The sequence below is a fragment of the Punica granatum genome, chromosome 1 (genome assembly GCF_007655135.1).
Source record: "Punica granatum isolate Tunisia-2019 chromosome 1, ASM765513v2, whole genome shotgun sequence".
NCBI lineage: Eukaryota > Viridiplantae > Streptophyta > Magnoliopsida > Myrtales > Lythraceae > Punica > Punica granatum.
Window position 1 is genome coordinate 45,877,964 of NC_045127.1, and position 21,734 is coordinate 45,899,697.

Consider the following 21,734-nt stretch of genomic DNA (forward strand, 5'->3'; position numbering starts at 1 on the left):
GAGAAAAATTTACATTTCTTTATAGTAGAAAAATTGGGAGATGAAAAAAGAGAGGAGGAATTCGTTGCCCCAAAAAAGGTGAGAAGAAGAGAAAGGAGTTGGAACAAAAGAAGAACAAAAAAGAGAGAAGTACAAAAGAGAAGAGAAAACACGAATAGAAATAGCAGAAGCCTAAGATATCATTCCATTTGCTCAAGTAATAAGAGGTCTCTTTCAGGATGTTGGTTCACTAATTCTACCGACATCAATTTAAATTTAATCTAGTCGATTAGAATTTAATATTTCAATTAGGAGCGTATAGGATATCATAAAAAATTCCCTGATAGGGTCAATAAAATCACGATGGAAATTTGGACAAAACAAACAACAACATACCATATCGACCAACCTTTCTCATTTAACTATATCGACCAACCTTTCTCATTTAACTACTTTTATTATCACGCTTTCGTTTTTTTTCACTTGTTGCAGAAGAGAGAAGCTGGCAAAAAGCGATTCGATCTTGGGGCAGCGATGCAAATCAAAGAGCATCATATCACCTCAACTAATCCGACTTGCTTATCATTTTTCTCTCTTATAAAAGGCCATATAAGATTAAACGGGACACGTGACAACATTTCCTGCACACGGACCTGATTTTATGTCATACTTAGTACTTAGTACTTAATAATACATAATAATTCTTTTTGGATTTTGGCAGAATTGGGTCATCCTCTTTAAACATCAATTTGAACCAAAATTAGGGAGAGCCTGTTTCAGTCTCTGCTGACCCAACCAAGGGATTAGGGATGTCACTATCTTTAATACGTGAGCCACCACTTTGCTTTCTGTCCAATCACATCAAATCTTCTTTAGTTAATACGCAAAGATATTAATTAAATTCAGTTAATCTCAATCCCATTCCTGGATGGTCTTCAAGGGAGAGTACCCCATCTGGACGGCCAATGTTCTTCAAGCCCCGCCACCGCCTGCACGATCGGACGGTGCAGGTTGTAACTGAGACGGTAAATTTAATTTGATAGATAAACCTCCGGCCAACCGAAGGGGGCCCTACGGCTACGGCCTATGACAGATATTTCTGAACTAACGACTTCCCGGCTGCTGATTCCCACCGCCCTGTATGGCGCGTGTCGCTCACACCTTAATTGCAACGGACGGCGGAGAAATTCTCCGGTCCGGCGTCGGATGAGCCCACGTGTTTAGCAAGAGAAAATATTAGGAGACCACTCCAATATATCATCTGAAATTTCAATCAAACCTCCAGAAAAATCTTAAAATGGAAAATGAGGCGACGTGATAAGAATTTTTCTTCATATTCTTCATAATTATTAAGGAAAAGAATCCTCAAATCAATTATCCTAATGTAATAATTAATAACCAATGTGAATTAGTTTAACTAGTTCGCTATTTATTCATCGTAAATAAGATTTTGGATTTAAATTTTGTGAATGGAGAGAATTCATGATACGAGAGTTTTATCTCGTAGTGGATCCTGATCTGATTCGAACTAAATTAGTTGAATTTCATTAAATTTTCGAATATTAGAGTACACTCCGAGAAATATGCTATTATATTTTGACTTGATAATAATAAGGGACATAAATTTTCACCTCTTTCTAGATTTGAAACCCGGTACCTTTAGTTAGGTCCATCTTGTCATGTGCATTTGCAGGCATTCGAATGGAGATTAATTGGGGGAAGCAGACGCCCCACTTTAATTATAATTTTATAAAAGTATTCATAAAGTCATAATAATCCTTTTTTATTATTTATGTTAATACCTAGTGTACTTTTTTTTTTTCCCATATGTATTTAGAGGAAAGGGTAGGGGTAACCGACAATGAAATGTGTAGCTCAAGTGTGAATCTTCGCCAACGAAGCGAGGGGGGGTCACTGAACAGGGCGGGGCCCACGCACGTCGTTGTCGGCCTTTTCTCCCATTGCCAAAACCGGACAGCGAACAGTGACACACCGACTTGGCGTTTCCGGCATGTTTTAACCGGCAGATACGCTCCGCGTGTGTGTTGGATAATCTGGGTAAGACTTTTTCGCTCTCTCTGAGCTGGCCAGTCGGTATCACTCCTCAAGTCTCTTCAGAAGGCGACCCGACACTTTGAAGCAAAGCCCTCTACGGCATACGTGTCTGTCGATCGAGTTTCTTTGACTGAGCGTGGAAGTGTTTAGTGTTCTGTTCTGTGTGGCCCTGTTTGTTTGTGTGCTGTTGCAGAGGAGGAGAAGTGGGTTGTTCGTCTGTGGAAAAACACGATTGCCCTTCTCCGGCGGAATGATGGAGGAGAGGTACGAGCCGATGAAGGAGCTCGGCTCCGGGAACTTCGGGGTGGCGAGGCTGGTGAGGGATAAGAAGACCAAGGAGCTCGTTGCTGTCAAATACATTGAAAGGGGGAAGAAGGTAATAGGAATTGAATGCGAGATTTTCTTGTTTTATGATTGTTGGGTGATGCTTGGATTGTGCTCGAGTTCTTCTTCTTGGCCGACGGATGGGCCATGGCGATCGCGTTACCTTAGTGTTAGTTTCCGAGATTAGCCTAAAAAGCTTTGATTGAATTTCTTGAAAAGCAGAGTTCTTGCAGATGTCCTTCTAGCTGCTTGGCCGTGGCCTTTCACTAGTTGAATGAGTGAACGATGTTAAATTTGTGTAGTAAGCCAAGAAGCACCAAATTGTTGAATAAAGTTGCGCGGACTGGTTTTTATGATGCGGTGCATTTATTTGCAATTCTCGGATTTTTGTAGTTTCCCATACCATACCGTGTTGTTGAATGAGTTTGAGATCCGCCACAGGGGAACTTTTTGAAGACAAAAGAAAACATGTCACGCAAACAGGACAATCATAGTCCAGTGCAAGCGGTGGTCCTTGAGTCTGTATTTTTGTTTTACCGGAATCGACACCGATATGTTCCTCGAAGAGAGCATTCCATCAAACTGTCAAAATGTGATTTTTAGTTTACTTTGAAGCTTTGCTGCATCAGCAACACAAGATGTATGGTTTTTTCAGTATAATTAAGAAATATTTGGTTTAGCTTTTTAATCTTTGTTCCTAGTTGTTTCCCCTCGTCTCCGGAACTTGGTCTTTTCGTGTCCTTTTGATTTATTAAGTTGGGAAATCTCTATATGGTATTATAATTATGAACACCAACCTATGTTTCTGTTTCAGATTGATGAGCATGTTCAGAGGGAAATCATCAATCATAGATCTCTGAGGCATCCCAACATCATCAGGTTCAAAGAGGTAGAGCAGTGTTATCAATTTCACAAGATTCTTATGGTTTGTTTTGGACGACAGAATTCATAACATTGGATAGTGTTACTCTTATAGATTTCTAGGCTTGACAGACCACTCAATATGTAAGAGGAGCAACCAAAACCTCAATTAGATATAGATTTTCGGTTTTCTTGCACTTGGGACAGAGCACATTTGGGACGTGTGCAAGATGCTTAGAAGTCCTTTATCTCATGCAATCGGTTTTTGTTGCCCTCATGAACCTGGGGTTTCAGGTCTTGCTGACCCCAACTCATTTGGCTATAGTCATGGAGTATGCAGCTGGTGGTGAACTCTTTGAGAGAATATGCAGCGCCGGTCGGTTCAGTGAAGATGAGGTATCTTCTCCAAATTCTAACCTTAGACGTGGACTACAAAAGAGCCCTCCTGAATGAGGTCAATCATAATCTTTGATTGTTATGAGCCACACAACAATCGTCGTTATGATTGATTCGCTCTCGAGGAATCTTTATTTTTAAAAATCCGAACCAAAATTTTCATCATGTTCCCTATGTTTCACTGCTTCCATTCTGTACGTAGCTTCCTGTGGATATTTACTGCTATTTCCTATTTTCTTATACCTCTGTCCTTGTACGGTAGGCAAGATTTTTCTTCCAGCAGCTTATATCAGGAGTCAGCTACTGCCATTCCATGGTACTTCTCCTGTTTATTTGCATCATTTGTTACTCTTGTTTTTTGCTTTTCTTAAGATTGCTTTTACCTCAATTGTTGGTTCTAATATTTTATGTTCTTCATCTGTAGGAAATTTGTCACAGGGACCTGAAACTGGAGAACACACTTTTAGATGGTAGCCCAACACCACGACTTAAGATATGCGACTTCGGTTACTCAAAGGTATGTCTGAATCTGAATTAGTCTGCTGCTCTGACACCATATTAATGTCCTATTATTTTCCACATTGGTCTACTTAAATATATTTTAAAACGTGCAGTCGGCTTTGTTGCATTCACAACCTAAGTCGACCGTAGGAACACCAGCCTATATAGCTCCAGAGGTCCTATCTCGGAAGGAATATGATGGAAAGGTACACCAATTTCTTCTATGATCTAATGCGTTCTGCTCATCCATACTTGCTTTGGAACTCCAAGTTTCTGTTTATATTTGTTTCCCATCTCTGATTCAATCTGGATGGGCTCTATCGAAGTTAAACCATACGTCTGTTGGTGCATCTTTGGAGAATCGGTTGTTAAGTGTTTCTCTCTCTTCGAGCCCAGGCTCCCGAGCCCTGGGCTCGCTCATTCAGGGCTTGTGTATCCTTTTTTTTTTTTTTTGGGTGGGTACTCAGTTGTGTCTTTTATATTGTATTTTGACATGAATACATGATAGCAGGCAAAGTTATGTCCCTTAGTAATTAATGCTGGTTTTGTGTCTGGTAGATAGCGGATGTCTGGTCATGTGGTGTGACCTTGTACGTGATGCTAGTAGGGGCGTACCCGTTTGAGGATCCCGAAGATCCTAGAAATTTCCGCAAGACCATAGGGGTGAGTAACCAGAACCATTGCAAAGTAGAAGCTTTCTTCTTCTGTAGGAAAATATCTGCTAACTAGTTAGGACCTCCTCATACTTCTGTGCAGAGAATCATGAGCGTTCAATACTCTATACCAGATTATATACGCGTCTCTGCAGAATGCAGGCACCTCCTCTCTCATATATTTGTTGCCAATCCCGCAAAGGTAGTTTTCCCTTCATAAAGTACGTACTGGTAGGCCCTTCCATCATTTTATACGAAATAACCTGAAGTTACCTTCCTTTTTCTTTTTTCTTCCATAGAGGATCACTATCCCGGAGATTAAGCAGCACCCATGGTTTCTAAAGAACTTGCCGAAGGAGCTGATCGAGGGCGAGAGAACAAACTACGAAACAGAGCTGGACAAACCCCTTCAGAGCGTGGAGGAAATAATGCGGATCATCCAGGAGGCAAGGACTCCTGGGGAAGGTTCTAAATCTGGGGTTCAAAGCACTGCTGGGCCCTCAAATCCCGATGAAGACGAGGACTTGGAGTCCGACATCGATGTTAGCGGGGAATATGTTGCTTAGAATGGTACCCGCTGCCCCGAGGTAGATCGACAATTTGGCAGATGAGATGGACCTATATATACACTTTTTCGCATTGGATGAGCGTGGTTTGATTGCTTCTGTACAGTAGATGAAAGTGTTTGCTTAAAGGTTTTGTTCTAAGACCACACATCAAATGTTGGTTTGATAGATTCTCTATATGGAAAATTTGCACTTCTACAATAACTTTGTAGTCACTCAAGTTTGCCATTTTAAACTCGTCTCATGACAAAACGGGCAAAACCTTATTGACGACGACAATTTAAAATCCGATTGTGATAAGGCATTATCATTAAGGCTTATGCAACCCAACCAATTACACCGGGTGAACGTAAAAATCAGTATGCATGAAGTATGATATGCCAAAGAGGAAGCGGTTCAAGAAAGCGAGACAAGTCGGAGCCAAGAGAGTTACTTTGTGTGAAATACGATGTGTTAATGAGAAAGGCGCTAAGTGAAGTGGGACAAGCCGAGATGAAGAGGTGTTGGTTGATTCGATCATCATCGGTAATGAGAATTTTCGTGTCATTTTATTTTGCCTTTTTTTTTCCTGATAATAGAATTTACGATTCTGTTGTAACTGGAAAAATAGAAAATGTCAAAATAAGAGCAAGAAAAAAAAAAGAAAAGAAAAACAATTTCAGCCAAATCGAAGAAAAAGAAAAATTCGGAGAAAATAATAAAAAGGTCGCCATTTGTTTCTCTACCACCTTGACTGGCCTGCCTGGTCCGAGGAAGCCCCTCCCCCGGCGCCTTTATTTATCTTTCGGCTTTCCTCCATGACTACTCTTCCTCAGATTCTTCTCCAATCCCGCCCCATTCCTCGCTCCTCCGATCCCCACATTTCCACTTCTTTATGCATAGTAGCGCCACCCGCATGGCACGAAGGCAGAGCGACGCCGGGCCGGCGGGTTTCGCGTCCCTGGCGCTCCTCATGATTGGCGCGGTCTCCTGTACCGCCGTCTACATCTTCATGTCGAACGTGCGCAGACCCACAACCCATTCTTCTGCTTCTTCTTCGCATTTTGATGATAACGGTGATGGTGATTATGGGTTCTATAAGATGGCGACGGCCGATGAGGCGAGTGGTGGTGGAGGCGAATGCTGCCGAGGGATCGAGCATTTGGAGCTGTGGGGGCCGGCGGTGAAATGGGGGGCGAATTTTAAGCTCAATTCACCGGCGGAGTGCTGCAGGGCATGCGAGGCGATGTGCGGCGGGAACGGGGGTCCCTGCTTGTGCGATAGCTGGGTCTTCTGCGGGGACAGGGAGGCTTGCGGTTCGCAATTCGGTGAGGTGATTACTGTGACAGGAGCTGCTCAGTTTACTTCTTGCCCCATGAAACATTTATCATGCGATGCCAAGAACTGATGTGGTTGTGATCAACTTGATTAACGTAGTTCGTTAGGGTAACAACATGTGATGCTGTCGTGTCTTGTATCCTTGCAGTATAGAATTTAGGCATTGAGTTTTGAAGTAATCTATTAAAAAAATTGAGATGAAAGCATGATTCGTGCTCCTTTTGAGAAATGGGGTAGTCTACTTGGAAGTGCCGACTTTTTGCTAGTATATTTATATAGCATGTAGAACCTGCTTTTTGTTTCCTCTGGAGGCCGCATTGATGGATGAGGTTGTATTATGCAATTCTCCGGCGTTTGACTGAGGAAAAATGGTTTGAGCTGAGTTGTTTAATTCTTCGATTGCTGATGAGAGTTTGATTATTCCCTGAATTTTTGCCTCTTCCTTGGTACATACTTGGCAGTTACGTACTGTAGCACTATCCCGAGAATGCACAATTTCTTGGAATCAATTTGAGCGTTGCTATATAACAATGAATACTGTCTTTACCGAAAAGTGTATTTCTACCATCGTCGATTACGTCAAATATTTCATCCCATTTCAGTGTTGGTTGAAGAAACAAAAGGATTCCTTAGCTCCAGAGAGGCAAGCAGCAGGGCCACTGGTTAAGTGGACTTCAGGGCTCATCTTTGGGAAAGGACAGGTAAGACCAAGAAAGCAGTAGGTCTTATTTGGGCCAACATTTTTAAGGCTTTCAAAACATTGTTTTTCTTGAATGGAAGACTGATATTAAGGTTTCGGTGTTTTGGCTATGTCCTCGGAGTTTAAAATTCTAAAGCATGCCCCATTTTTCGTTTGTTCACTATCCCTTTGTTCTCAGGGCATCATTGGCTTGGAAACAGAATATGGTACCATCCACATAAAGGTAAGTGGCTCATAGTTCTCTAGATTTCCATGTATATACTATTTTTGTCCTTAGTCCTAGCAAAAAACATGTATCAATAGTTAAATTTAGCATTGGAAATTAACAACTTCGGTGCTGACTTTATTTTTATGGTAAACCAAGCCATGATCTTCTTGAAATGGATATGCGGAGAAATTGCCTTTTTGAAGGAGCGTGACATGTCAAAGACTTTCCGTTTTCAAATTGTTAATTTTTGGAGCAAGAGAGATTCCACTTAATGCAACCTGTTCAACTAGAAATCATATTCTACGATAGTTTATATTCAGCCTTGTGTCAGGGAGAGCTGAATAATATGTAATGTAGTGGAGACTATTTCAATTTTCAAGGGGAAAAAGTCTGCTTCTCTAACTACGCTTCAGGAGCACATTCTCGATAAATTTCTTATCTGATTGGAACTATCTGGGACTGTCTCCATGAGATTTCTATAATGAAAGCAAACAAATCATGCTGGAAATTTGAGCAGCTTTTTGGATACTCAGCCACGTTCGTCACCTCATGACACAAAAAAAAAAAGAAGCCCCATCCAATGTTCTAGTAGTATATATGTTGCTGTAATAGTATAATTGAAAGATACTTGTTTGGCGGAGTTGATGGATTGTATGTCTTTACATTGTGAAGCTTTTCCCTGATTGTGCCCCGCATTCGGTGGAGTATATTCTTGAGTTGTTGGCGCTGAAGCACTGTGCCGGTTGTCAATTCTATCGTGCCGAAAGTCGGGGCCTGTTCTGGGATCCAAATGGCAACCACCTGAAAAACGTGAGTTATTTCACTTTCAACCCTGTGAAAAGAACTTGAGGTTTTAGCATTGCTAACTTGAGAATTTTCATTGGCAGGCACCATTTGGCCCTCCGTTTGCGCTGATCCAAGGAACCCTTGGAGCCCAAGGAACTGCATCCCCAAAGATCCCCACCGAAGCCTGTCCCACCATTAAAAGAGGTTCAGTTGCTTGGGTTGGAAAAGGCCCAGAATTCTTCATAAGCCTGGCGAACCACGAGGAGTGGAGGAATTCATACACTGTATTCGGGTCGGTTCTTCCTAAAGACATGAGCATTGTGGAGAAAATCGCTCAACGTCCTACTGTGTCCGATGTTTGGAACAACATTAGCGTCTCTGTCTTGGAAACTCCTGTTTCATTGCTCTTGCGGAGAAGGAAGATCGGTCATGAAGGCGTTTTAACATCGAAATGAAGAACAAGGCTGATAGAACAAATTACGTTATATGTAGTTTGTTGCTGATGCTGCAGATTTCGCGGCGTTCTCTCTTCTGTGGGATTGTTTCAGAATCAGAGATATCTACTACCTGTACAGAATTTAGAATTTCTTGTAGGTCCTGTTCGTCGGGGACTGGAAATTGAGACAAGGCTCCCATTTTATCATCCCTAATTATACAACCGGTAGTTGTTTGTCACGATCAACTCAGTTCCCGAACTCCATGAATCGGCCCGGTGAAAAAGAACAAATATACATATGATGAAAAATAAAATAAAAGAAAAAGAAGAGCAGCGATCAGCTCAGGCTCCCGAACTCCATCCCGACGGAAAAGAACAAAACAAATATATATATGATGAAAATATAAAAATAAAAAGAGAAAGAAAGGTCCCACCGGGATTCGAACCCAGGTCGCTGGATTCAAAGTCCAGAGTGCTAACCACTACACCATGGAACCATTTTGATGTGCATTTCGGAAAATATTATCTTTAAACATTTATCTACCCAGTAAAGAATGAACCGTCAATTCCGTTACGGAGGCGTTACAAAGAGAGGTGGCTCCGTAACGGCTCCGGGGCCCGGTCGGCGGGGCCGTGACCCGGTCGGCGGGGCAAGGGGCCCGGTCAGCGGCGCCTGTTTAACGGCCGGCGGAGCATTTTCCTCCCACCGCCACCTCAGGCCCCCTCATGCAATCCCCCTTCTGCCCCTTACAGCTAAGTGGCCGTGCCGTGCCGTGCCGTCCCCCTCACCCCCACTCTCTCTCTCTCTCTCTCTCTCTCTCTCTCTCTCTCTCACAACCAACCGCTATGCTCCCTGCCCCCTACCACTCCCTTTCTCTCTCCTACGACAACCAAACCCTCCTCTTCTCACATCTCCTTCCCTCGCCGCCGCCGTCGCCGTCGTCATGTCCAGCCCTCCTCCCCCGCAGCAGCCTCCCCGGTCTTTCCCCGCCCCCTGCTGGAACCACGAGGAGACCGTCGCCCTGATCCACGCCTACCGCGACAAGTGGTTCTCCCTCGGCCGCCGCACCCTACGCTCCCCCGACTGGGACGATGTCGCCTCCGTCGTCGCCCTCCACTGCCCCTCCTCCCCCTCCCCAAAGTCCTCTGTGCAGTGCCGCCACAAGATCGAGAAGCTCCGCCGCCGCTACCGCGCCGAGAAGCAGCGGTGCGCCAGCTACTCAGGTAGGGTTTTCAGCTCCTGGGATCTGTTTCACCTCATAGACTCCATCGAAGCAGGATCCGAGCCCGAAATCCTCGTGCCAAAGACCCGCGGCAAGAAGAACCTTCGGGATGGAGATGATGACTTTGACCCGAGCTACGATTTCGGTTCCAGTTTCGGAGGCGGGGCAAAGACCCCGGCTGATAGGAATGAGGTAGTTCTAGGGCTTAGTGCGACGAATCCTCCCAAAATTGATAGGAATTTCGTATCCAATTTCAATGTCGGGCAAAATCGAGGCGGCAGAATTCATAGAGCTGTTAGCGATTACGATTATGGTGGTGGTCGTGATTACGCTAGTCCGATCCCTCTTGGGGTTAGGCTCAGGCATAGAACAGCTGATAGTCTTGATCCTGATTATCATGGGAGCAGATACCCTTCGAAGGCAATTGGCGGTGGCAATATGGGGTCTTTAGGGTTGAGGCCGAAGAAGCACAGGAGAACTGATGAGATGCTTGACTCAGATGACGATGACTCTGTTGAAAGTGATGAAGAAATGGCGTTTCGACCGAGCTCAAGTTTTAGGCCGGAGAACGGGCGTGCCCAAGCTCCTGTGGGGAGAAAAATCAATCCATTCACTGAGATAGCATCATCAATCAAGATGTTAGGGGACGAGTTTGTGAGGATGGAGAAGATGAAAATGGAGATGGCGAGGGAGTTTGAGAAGACGCGGATGAGGTTTGAGATGAAGAGGAATGAGATGATAATCAAGTCCGAGCAGATGATTATTAGTGCCGTCATCGAGGCAGTACATGAGAATAAGAAGGTGGGGAAGGCAGTGTCGCCTGAAACGTAGCAGGTTGAGGGATGTGTGTAGCATTGTAGCGTTCTTTGTATGTGTGTTCTTTTACCATGTAGTTTTTCTCGGGTTCGCTCTGTTAGATTCCAGAGATGTTTGAAACCGAAAATACCGCCCTCCAGGTAGAGTTAACTGGTTCTTGCTGATCAATGAATTTCATGATTAGAGCAATATAAACAAGTGAGCACCTCTGGGTTATTGTTGGCTATTGTCTTCTGCTGCTCAATAACTTTTGGCCAAGTGCGCTGTCGAAGTTTCACATAATCTTCACATAAACAAGCAAGTGCCCGATATCCCAGCAAAAGGAAATGTATAACTAAAGTTTCAACGAAAATTGTATCGCGGGTTTCATATGTTGTCGATCTTACTGGTTTTGAGGTATGCTGCAACTTTTTTGGAGTCTCTGATTTTTTTATTGCACTAGAGCTGCCTTTTACTTGTGAAGATTATGTCGCATTTGATGATTCTGTACATCATTGTCTGGTCTGAGAACATCAGTACAGCAAGGTAACCTTTGCCACTGTTGCCTTTGAGTAGCTGCTGCATTATCTGCCTCGACATATATCCACACAGTAAGGAGACCCAGGAAGCGGAAAGACACGTTGGAACTGGGAGGAAGCCTCCTAACGAACAGAGGCTTAAGTTCGATCCCATTGAAGGCCTAGGTAATGCAGTAATCACATTGCAGGTATTGTAGTATCCGGCTTGATCGCATTTTGCTTGAAGGGTTGGTATGATATCTGGAGAAGTTAGGTTGGAAGATGTGCTGGGAATTGTGGAACCTGAATTCATTGATCACAGCTAACCTCTGATGAGTCTCAGCTCAAGCCTTGCACTGATTATGTCCATCCCATTAATATGTCAGCTGTTCTTAGGGCCCCATTAAAGCCACAACTGGCCTAAGGGGTTTGCCACCGCCATTATCGTCTGCTTTCGAGATTCTCTCGGTCTCACTCTCCCTCACATCGAATGTAAACCTCAGCGGAGAGGAACGAAGAAAGAATATTACGGTTAGAATCGAACTTTGCCAAGAATATCTCGAATTGATTTTTGGAAGCATGCATGAGTTGGCTGGGGAAGCTCACACATAAACGTTTACCACAAGAAGTGGAGGAGAGGGCCATCACTTCATTCAAAGTGGTGGGAGCACCAACTGATCTGATCAATTATGAAGGACCGACGCAGTCTTTCGATGAAGAAATCTCCTTCGCTAGTGCAAATCTTTTCACGGCACTACCCCATGTCGTAGCAGGCAACTGACCCACGATCGACGCACGACAATCCTATCAAATTTCTTGGGCGCAGTCATATATATCCATTCTAATACTAGTCCCTTATCCAACCGATAAAGCCAGTTACGGTGGTCGTCTTGTTCAGATTGGACCAGGTTAGACTCGATGTCAGACGAACTACCACTAGACTCTCCCCCACTCTCTCTTGTTTTCCTACGGTTGAATGTGGACCATCGCCATCGGTCGTCGGATACAATCTTTTACCCTATGTCGAAGAGGACGGGAAATGGAGGGAGACGCACCGGTTTTATATAGCTGGATTTATTTTCGGATTTAATTTTGATATCCACTTTGCAATTTGAACTTGTCTCAAAGAACTCCCCAAGGATAATTATTGTCTTAATCCGTTCCAGATATCACTGACGCCGTTAACACCGTTAACGTTTGGATGGATGCACCCCGCTTCATTTTGGGGACTCCCGGGAATCGTCTTATATTACAGAGCAATGGCTTCCTCTTTAATTTTTACCCCCCTCTGCTGATGAAAATAAAAATATGCATTTTCAAAATCCAAATAAGCTCTCATTAGGAGGGACAATGATAAAAGAAGAAAGAATTTATCAATTTCTATAATATTATATAAAACCAAAAATGAAAATTTTTTTTTATCTCACTTTTATTTTTCTGAAAAACTAATCATAAAATATGTATAATTAATAACAATCACATAATTAAGGTTGTAATCTATATATAATATATAAAAACAGAAGAGCGGAATGTGAGCATTCGATTTGAGAACTCCAACTCTTGGTTAAATGTCGTTAGTGGCTTAAATAAGCCCATTTGATAACCCTCTGCTCCTCATAAATGTGTCTCTTGAGTTGCTCCATTTGATAGAAATTCGATGTATATTGACCGAGGTTCATGCATTTGGCATATATTGGTATTATATTCAATAGATGTTAGAAATATGTCTAGATAATTTGCATGTAGTATTATATGATTAAAACAATTTAAAACTAAAAAATTAAAAATTTCCTTAATAATCGAAAAGAACTGCTAGAATTATGCGATATTCTTCAAGTTAAGTGTAATGAATTCTCTTTAAATACTTGCCAAAATTCATTTTATCTATCGTCTTTCTATTCACTATGCTCTTTTCTACACTATATATGATATCTCCACTTTTCATTAGTACTTATATATATTATAGAATTAAGGTCTCTCTATAAGTATATTATTTGCTTTATATGTCTACAGTACGTATATGTTTATTGTCATCATAATTTTACTTATTCAACTACTATTTTTTCTATATTCATTTATAAGTTATATGTGTTTATTATTTATTTTTATATAAAAGAAAAATAAAAAGTTACTACCGGTTGTAAATATATTCAAATAACAGTCCCATTTGTCTCCCACTTCCTCTTCTCTCACCCCCTCTCTCCTCTTTTATCTCTCTTTGTCCAAGTTTCGTTCATTTTTTCTTTATTTTAGAAAAAAAAATATAGAATGCATCAAATTTACTTTTGTATTTGTTAATAACTGTCTGATGTTTAAACTTTTTTCTCCCTAGATTTAAGTTTGCATCAACTTACGTAATATATTTTAGAAACTTTTAAAAAAAGTGTTTCCTCCAAAAATCGCGTGGCAGAGATTTAAGTTTCATAAATTCATCTCATAATTAATGAAAGAGAATTACCAGATAATTTTCACGTATAGCGCAAATCAATGTCTATATCTTTTTATGAATCATCAAAATAATACATTATAGAAAGAGAAAAATATAATACCGTATATTAAATCTATAGTGTATATTAACTCTTAAATTAATATTTCAAAAACATTACCATGTGACACCATAATAAGAACATTCACGATTCAAAAATAAAATTATTTTTACTTTTCTGTGTACGGAGATGAGACTTATATTACAATTTATTGATATAAATAATGTCATTTTTAGCCAAGTTAACTAAAAAACTATTGTTTTTTTTTTAAAATTTTCGCTCTTAGGGGGCGCGTTCTCCTCTAGTTCAACAAAAAGGGATAAAAACATCCAAATACCTTGAGAGATGATCTTTTATCTCACGACAGATTCTTCGATTTTCCTAACCAAGAGTTGTCAGCGACATTCTCTACTGCCTCTCTTCTTTCTCGGTAAGGTTGACAAATTGAAGAAGAAAAAATTTGGCTTTGTCAACATGGATAGATTCAAGAGATTTGACGCTTGTGAATTGAGAAAATCCTCGCCGCGAGAGTTTTGTCCTCTTCGTGGACCTACCCGAATCGAATTGGATTAGTCGAGACTCTTAGTACTCCCAAATACCAGAGTTTACACTCAAAAAAATAATTTGACTTTGAAACATAAAAATCTTCTAGGTCCCGCAGATGTTAAATTTCATATTCTACACAGGATAAAAAGACACATGAATTGTATGACCCTATTTACATCCAAACGTTAACGGGGTACGTTAATACTTAATTTGGAGTGGATTGAGACGGTTCGACTATTCTTAGGGAGCACTTTGAGACGCATTAAATTACAATGTGCATATTGAGACTGCCATCAAATTACATGGTGCATATCGAAGTTAATTTATATTTTTGGGGTTCTGGATCCTTTTCAATAAGACCACATGTTAAAGATTGTAGGGAAAATTGCCTAGTGGCATATGAGTGTGCCCGCATGTCAACGCTCATACTTAATGAGTTAATGAGGAAGCAAATTAAGCCCAATAACTATGATTAGAATGGGAAAAAATTTACAGGCATACCAATGCAAAGAAAGTTTACTTAATGTCAAAAAATTAACTGTTGTTTTTAACGTGGTAAAATGCGTATGTACTCTGAAAGAAGGTTGAGTTATGTTTAATTCATCATGAGATAGTATAACTTGAAATGACAACAACCAATTCGAAATTGACCTTCTAATGAAAAGAAAGTTTACTTAATGTCCAAAACATAACTATTGTTTTTAACGTGTTAAAAAATGCGTATAGACTCTGAAAGAAGGTTGAGTTATGTTCAATTCATCATGGGATAGTATCACTTCAAATGATGACAATCAATTCGAAATTGACCTCTAGAAAATCTTTTTACTTTCAAATTTGGAATGCATCACATCATGCCCTTACATCGCAATAAAAATAAATATAAATGAAAAAGCATAAAAACGACAAATCCATTTTTTTGGCTGAATAGACCATAAAAAAGTCAAATCCATCTCTTTCTCTTGCCATTTCTCATATATTAGACGATCATGCTTTTGTTTCATCCAAATACTGTATAGTTTCACGAATATAATTGATTATATCTCACAAAGAATATACATCAAAGCCACCAAACCAACTCCTTTGAGGTGGTCGGCATATTCTATTTGCTTGGTGTGGGAATACCAATGTAATTACATCTTGCCCAAAACCTTATAGGGAATTTAATCACAAAGATCCGATATTACGTGCACACAAAAAAAAAGAAAAAAGAAAAAAGAAGAAGCCAAGCTCAATCTATTAAGGCTATAGCACTTGAATGATGTCCACTTTATTTTGATGGAGGCACGGGGTTGTGTTCACCGCCACGGGATCAGGTCTGACGGTCATCTCCACTTCTTCAGCTTGGTAAGTTGAATGGACCCCGTATAGCACATAGAACAAAGTAATCAGGCAAGCCCATATCGCAAACCTTAGGAACGAAAGCACCTTTAGTGTGGTCATCAGGAACACGTTCATGAAGATCGATATCGCTGCTGGCCACGGCATGAGTGGGACGGCCCACATGGTGGAACTTCCCATGGAGCTGCCCAGGCCGTAGTGGAAGAAGGTGATCAAGGCAAGTACGAACCCTCCAAACAAGGTCAGGCCCCACAGTTGATCGAGCTTCCATGAGATGGAGAATCCGAGTGATCCCGACAACAAGAGGAAGAGGAAGAGAAGGGCGTGGAGGGGTTGGCTAGTCCCGGTGATAACGTAGCGGCGGTAGATAAGAGCATTCGCCACCAGATAAAACACCAGGAGGGTGCCAATGGAAATCATTTCGAAGACCAGCGTCAGATCAGTGAACAAAGCTATCATCGCCGTGCAAATCCCTGCATATATATATATATATATATGTATAGATATATAATTCAGAAAGTAAATAGATTGACTTTCCAGACGATATTGTGACATGAAAATCTTTGGATAAACTTCATCATTAGGTAACTCAATGATTAGTAAACTTAGAAATCACAATATCACGAAGTATTTAGATTTGTGGTCGATTATGGAACTTTGGCCTAAGACTGCGTATCACTGAAGTATAGAGAAGGGTAAAGGGTCCACAATTGTAATATCATTATCTCTCTAAATTTTGAAGGCTTAATGTGGTGGTTCCAGAGCTTATTTTTCTCTAAACTCTGATTGATACTTAAAATTTCCAGATATACGAAGGTTGACCGAATTTGATCTCTATTAACCTTCCGCTTATTCGATCGATAATGTAAATGAGACAGTTTATATAAACATTCAGAAGCTTATACATCTCAAGATTGAAGTTTAAACTCCCAAAGGACATGATTCTCAATGGAAAACATAAATTTCCACTAACGTATTCAATTGCCAATGAGGACAAAATTCCTCGTTGTGTTTTATAGGGGATTTATAATGTTAATCACTCTAATAATGTGTCTTGTCCGGTAGGGAATGTCGGAAAGAACTGTAGAAGATCATTTGATGTGTCACATCTCATACTTCACTTCGCACATGTTAATAATAAACCATATGGATCCTGATGGCTTCTGTACAATTGGGATCCACTTGGGAAAGAGCCAAAAGGGCAAAAACCGAACCCGACAACATAAAACAAAACAAAAGAGAGCAAAGAAAAAAATGTCTTCAATGGCTAATGAGGTTATGATATTCTGAGGAAGTCAAAAAGGGCATCATTCGGGGAAATCACTTTTGAAGGACTGGACTATCACTTCTCTTGATCAATATTTTCGCTCATTATTAGAGGCCAGGTAAAAATATTTAAAGTAATAATAGAAACTCACTGTAATAATTAGATGACGAGAGAGAAAAAGAATGTTTTGCTTAGTGCTTACCGAGAAAAATAGTGGCGTTTAATGGGGTACCGGTTGAAGGGTGAACCCGGGCCAACCAAGAGGGCACGAGTCGGGCTCTTCCAATGACACAAAGGTACCTTGCTTGCCCTAGCATTGCTACCAGAAGAGATGCCAATATCCCCAAGCTTGCCCCGGCCCCAACTAGGTTGCTCGCCCATTTCCACCCATTCTTCTCGAAAGCAGCTGCGAATGCCACTTCAGAGAGTATCTGCTGAGCGAATTATATATCTATAAGATAAGAAAATCCTTGCCATATTATTGACTGAAAAAGAAAAAGAAAAAAAATCTTGCCATATTTCATCAATTCAAAGGAGATAAATAAACCTTTCATGAAGTGGCTTCGATTTATAATGCAAATATGCAAAAATGACAATTCTTGCCCTAGGATGTTCATGTTTCTAATCAAGTGAAAGTCTTGTGAAGACATTAAATAGAACATGCATGATCATAATCGAGCAGAGACTCTCATTACCATAAAATTGCATTGAATTATGACCCATACAGCAACCCAATTCAGAAATTTCGAAATGTTTGGAAATATTTTAGTTTAGCATTTTCCTTTTCTATATTTAGTTAAAGAACAATAATAAATAAGAATGACCTGCAATGCACATGGAATAGTTTCTTAGTAGAAGCATGAGAGAAAATCGATAAAAGCAGTCAAGATCGAATAGTCAACCTAAACCCGATGGTTCACTATGTGGATCTGGAATTGATGGATATCGAGTCCTTGGGCCCAAGCTCCGAAGAGCTGATACTGGAAGTAGCTAAAGTAGAAGACATTAATGACCTGGTCATAAGGAACCATCATGCACAAGGAGAGCGCCATGAGGCAGTAGAAAAAAGTGACGATGAGCATGGAGCCCACAATACCCATCGGGAGGCTCTTCACAGGCTCTTGGATCTCCTCAGCCAGCGTCGAGACGGTATCAAAGCCTATGTAGCTGAAGTAGACGAGCGCTGCCCCATCAAATATGCCTTTCGTGCCAAATGGGGCCAAGCCTCTGGGCTTGATCAAGTTCTCGGTATTCCCTTTGCAGATCCCAGCCACTATTATGAACCCGAACAGCACAACGTGGAGCACCGTCATTACCAGGTTCAGTATAGAGCTCTCCTTTGTGCTGCATGCGCAGTTCAAAGCTTTAATTTTTCTTTGAACACAACAGATACCTCCTTGGATCAGTCCAAGTAGGCAATTTATGTCGGGCCTAACGCATCCATGAAGAGAAATTCGAGCAAAATGCTTAATTATTTGATTCATTGAACAATTGATCATGGATTACTTTTCACAAGCTTTCAATTAGACTAGATTGTGATGGGACTTAAACCCAATCATATCATCTAAATATCATCTAACTACTAATTCCCCATAAATGCCAAACCCGTCATAAGTTTTCCACATTAGATTAATGTTCGTTCTGACCAGTCCAAGCAAATCATATATGCGTGTTGCGTCTATTCTACTGTTCGTTCTCCAGCCAGTCTCGTAGAAGCATTTGAACTCAAGACCAATTAAAATAGTTGTAAATGAGATTGGATGACAGAAAAAAAAAAAAGAAGAAGCAAAGATTAAAAAAATAAGCAAATAAATGAAAAAGAAAGATAATGGGACCTGTGACAGAGGCAGAGGGTAAGGAGAAGAGTGAGGGCGACGGCGGGGAAGTCCAACATAACTGAGCCGTGAGCCAAACCGGGCATTTTAACTCTCCAATGGTTCAGGTCAGTTTCTCCCACTGCTTGGCTCAGATAATTGGTGAAGGTTCGGGCAACAGCGGCGTTCGACAACACGTACTCCATCAGGATGTTTGCCCCAGCAAAATATCCCACAAACTCTCCTGATCATGAAACAGCAACCGGTCGATTAGGAAAAAATTATAGCTATTAATTAGCAAACCAGTAAAATCGATGGAAGAAATGTTTTAAATTTTTTATATTCCGATGTGCGCGTGCCATTCCATCGGAATACATCAAAAATTGTCCATGCATGAAACCATATATATGTGTGTGAAGTCATATATAATTTGTGACACATGGAATTTGATTAACTAATTAATTAGGTATATACATGAAATGAGGAATGAAGGACACATATATATATAGGAGAGGGTTTGGCAAACCGAACCCATACCAAAAGTAACTCTCAAGTAGCTGAATGCTCCTCCAGCGACCGGGACCTGGACCGAGAACTCGGTGTAACATAAAGAAGATAGAAGGGCCGAGACAGCTGCTATCAGATATGATATGAAGACAGAGGGTCCGGACACAGAGTTGGCCACCTGCCCAGTGGTGGCAAACACACCAGCCCCGAGCATCCCGGCAACCCCAAGGGCAGTTAGTTCATACCACTGGAGCTTCCTTTTCATGTCTGCACCCGACCGAAGCCGCACCTGGTTCATCTCTTGGTTGGGAGTCCATGTCGCGAACATTCTCTTCCGGAGCCGGTGAGGTGTCTGGGAGAGGGAGTGAAGGTAATATGTGAAGGAGGAGCAGCTGCATAAGCTGGGTGGGAGATCAGCAGCAGCAGCCATGGGAGAGAGATGATCAGTTGGGAGAGAGGGAGAGGAAAAATGTCTGTTAAGGTTTTTTGCGCCTTTGGCTTCATGGGAGAGAGTGAAAGCTGAAGGCCTTGTATATATAATATTTAATAGGGATATGATATCCTGATACGATGTCATCGTGACATGGGTGGTACTCTATTTAAAAGATATAGTACTCCATTTGAAATGGTAGGTACTTCCTTTAAAAGGTGTAATATTCACTTTGAAATTGAATACAATACTATAACAAATTTTCAAAGTCCTACGCAAGTATTATACTTTTCAAAGGGAGTAGTACCACACATGCCAAATATAGTACTAATCATGTCACAATAACATAGTATTATGATATCATTTCCCATATGACATTTGGTGTTGTGGTGGGATGGTATATAGTTTGTGGGATTTTATATGGTGACATAATGTGATCGTGATGCACGGTATACATTTAATTATGTGATATGGTACATTTATTTACATGGTAGTACTTCTAGTTATATATGTGGTACTCAGAAAATTCTCCATATAACTAAAAGCACCACACCGTATAACTAAAAGTATTACGTGTCACTATATAAAAACCCATATTTTATTTTATGTTAAAGATTTTTCTTTTGGACGGCGGCGGAATTTTCTTTTCTTTTTCATTGGATAATATGATCATTGATCAAATAACACATATACGTACACGGTTTTCATCTTGTAAAAATAAGATAAAAGTAAAATCTATGTAGTTCACCAAAACAAGAAAAAGTTATATCTATATATCTATGCAAAATCACCATCTTAACCCAGTTCCGTACACTACTTTTTCTCCATGTGGATGAATTTATGTAAGAAAATTGCCCTTTTGTTATTACTCCTACACATTTGCCTTTTTTTTTTGAATTCCCTTTTCTACAAAATTTTGACATTTTCTGGTGATAATCTCCTTAAACTAATAATGACTTCTTTGGGTGGACTTCTTTTTTTTTTTGGGTGCAATCAATATTACCTAGCGCGCACACACATATATATACTAAGCGCGCGCGCACATATATATATATACTAATGGATTTACATGTGTGCTGCATGTGAAACATTCTTTGATAATGTTAAAATACATAATACTCGAATGATATAATATATTATTGTAAAGGGATACAAGAATTAATGGGATACAAGATGTTCATGAGTTCAAAATCAAGAATTTTTTTTAAAAAATAAGAAATATATAAATTATAAGTAAATTAATAGTATCTTCTTTTGAATGGATTCGTGACAATTTCTAATCAGAAATTTGTTCTTACTTTAATTTATAAATAAATAAAATAAAAAATAGTTAACAATATCTATGAGGGTAGGTGATAAAAAAAGCAAAAAAATTACCCTTCTTATTATTTCTATTGCGAATTCTTTTAGTTCCATGAAAAATTAAAAATTATGAGTTTCATATCACGTCTGCCATGCCATCACTTTCCTATCAATTTTAATGGATTTTTCTAACATGACACTGACATTATAGACATGACACATGAAAATCCACCAAGTGGACCCCATGGGTATTTAAATATTAAATTCAAAATAAAAATTATTAAAAGTAACTTATAGTATTCACAAAAAATATTTCATGTAATTTAGTTAAATAAATAAATAATAATAATTTCAATGGAAACATATATATGTATTTATATTGATAATAGTATTTACATATGTGCAACATTAAAAAGTTTATACAAATTAGCGTACTAATGACAAGTCATTATATCTAAGTATATGTATCACTTTTTGTACAATTTTACGAAATTATCCCCAATATTTTTTACTCTATTGAAGAAAAAAGTAAAACTGAATGCGAGAATAAAATAATAAAACCGCTCAAATTTTAAACTAATTTATCTTATCTCGCTCCTCCGTCAATTCATAGGTGGTCATCTTCCACTCTGCTTTTTACTTATTTCTCTTAAACCCCACTCTATCTTTATCTCAACCTAAGTTATTTTTCTTTTCTTTCACTAAAAAAAATTATTTTTTTTCAAT

The 21,734-nt window shown here is 40.1% G+C and overlaps 4 protein-coding genes and 1 non-coding gene across 6 annotated transcripts; 3 read left to right on the top strand and 2 right to left on the bottom strand.

The window, feature by feature from the left end:
* Positions 1 to 1,971: 1,971 nt before the first annotated feature.
* On the top strand, positions 1,972 to 5,539 carry LOC116199648 (serine/threonine-protein kinase SAPK3-like). 2 transcript variants are annotated; one of them, XM_031530107.1, is made up of 9 exons: positions 1,973 to 2,410; positions 3,173 to 3,247; positions 3,514 to 3,615; positions 3,878 to 3,931; positions 4,040 to 4,132; positions 4,230 to 4,322; positions 4,675 to 4,779; positions 4,873 to 4,971; positions 5,069 to 5,539. In XM_031530107.1, the coding sequence occupies exons 1-9, from the start codon at positions 2,285 to 2,287 to the stop codon at positions 5,333 to 5,335; spliced, it is 1,014 nt and encodes a 337-aa protein (XP_031385967.1). In that variant the 5' UTR covers positions 1,973 to 2,284; the 3' UTR covers positions 5,336 to 5,539. The 2 variants fall into 2 exon arrangements, with proteins under 2 accessions (XP_031385976.1, XP_031385967.1); XM_031530116.1 differs by lacking the exon at positions 4,873 to 4,971 and having other exon boundaries at positions 1,972 to 2,410.
* Positions 5,540 to 6,048: 509 nt separating this feature from the next.
* Positions 6,049 to 9,028, top strand: LOC116199641. Its single transcript, XM_031530095.1, has 5 exons — positions 6,049 to 6,647; positions 7,255 to 7,353; positions 7,531 to 7,575; positions 8,233 to 8,370; positions 8,448 to 9,028. Exons 1-5 carry the CDS (start codon positions 6,210 to 6,212, stop codon positions 8,799 to 8,801), a joined length of 1,074 nt encoding a protein of 357 aa, XP_031385955.1. The 5' UTR covers positions 6,049 to 6,209; the 3' UTR covers positions 8,802 to 9,028.
* Positions 9,029 to 9,207: 179 nt separating this feature from the next.
* On the bottom strand, positions 9,208 to 9,279 carry TRNAQ-UUG. Its single transcript has one exon. It is a non-coding gene; the product is annotated as a tRNA-Gln (tRNA).
* Positions 9,280 to 9,726: 447 nt separating this feature from the next.
* On the top strand, positions 9,727 to 10,836 carry LOC116206672 (protein FIP2-like). The gene has a single exon (XM_031539471.1). It carries the CDS (start codon positions 9,727 to 9,729, stop codon positions 10,834 to 10,836), a length of 1,110 nt encoding a protein of 369 aa, XP_031395331.1.
* A 4,470-nt stretch (positions 10,837 to 15,306) lies between these two features.
* On the bottom strand, positions 15,307 to 19,765 carry LOC116196489 (cationic amino acid transporter 6, chloroplastic-like). The gene is made up of 5 exons (XM_031526234.1): positions 19,307 to 19,765; positions 18,791 to 19,013; positions 17,969 to 18,299; positions 17,158 to 17,386; positions 15,307 to 16,161 (listed from the first exon to the last, which is right to left on the bottom strand). Exons 1-5 carry the CDS (start codon positions 19,704 to 19,706, stop codon positions 15,593 to 15,595), a joined length of 1,752 nt encoding a protein of 583 aa, XP_031382094.1. The 5' UTR covers positions 19,707 to 19,765; the 3' UTR covers positions 15,307 to 15,592.
* Positions 19,766 to 21,734: the final 1,969 nt, after the last annotated feature.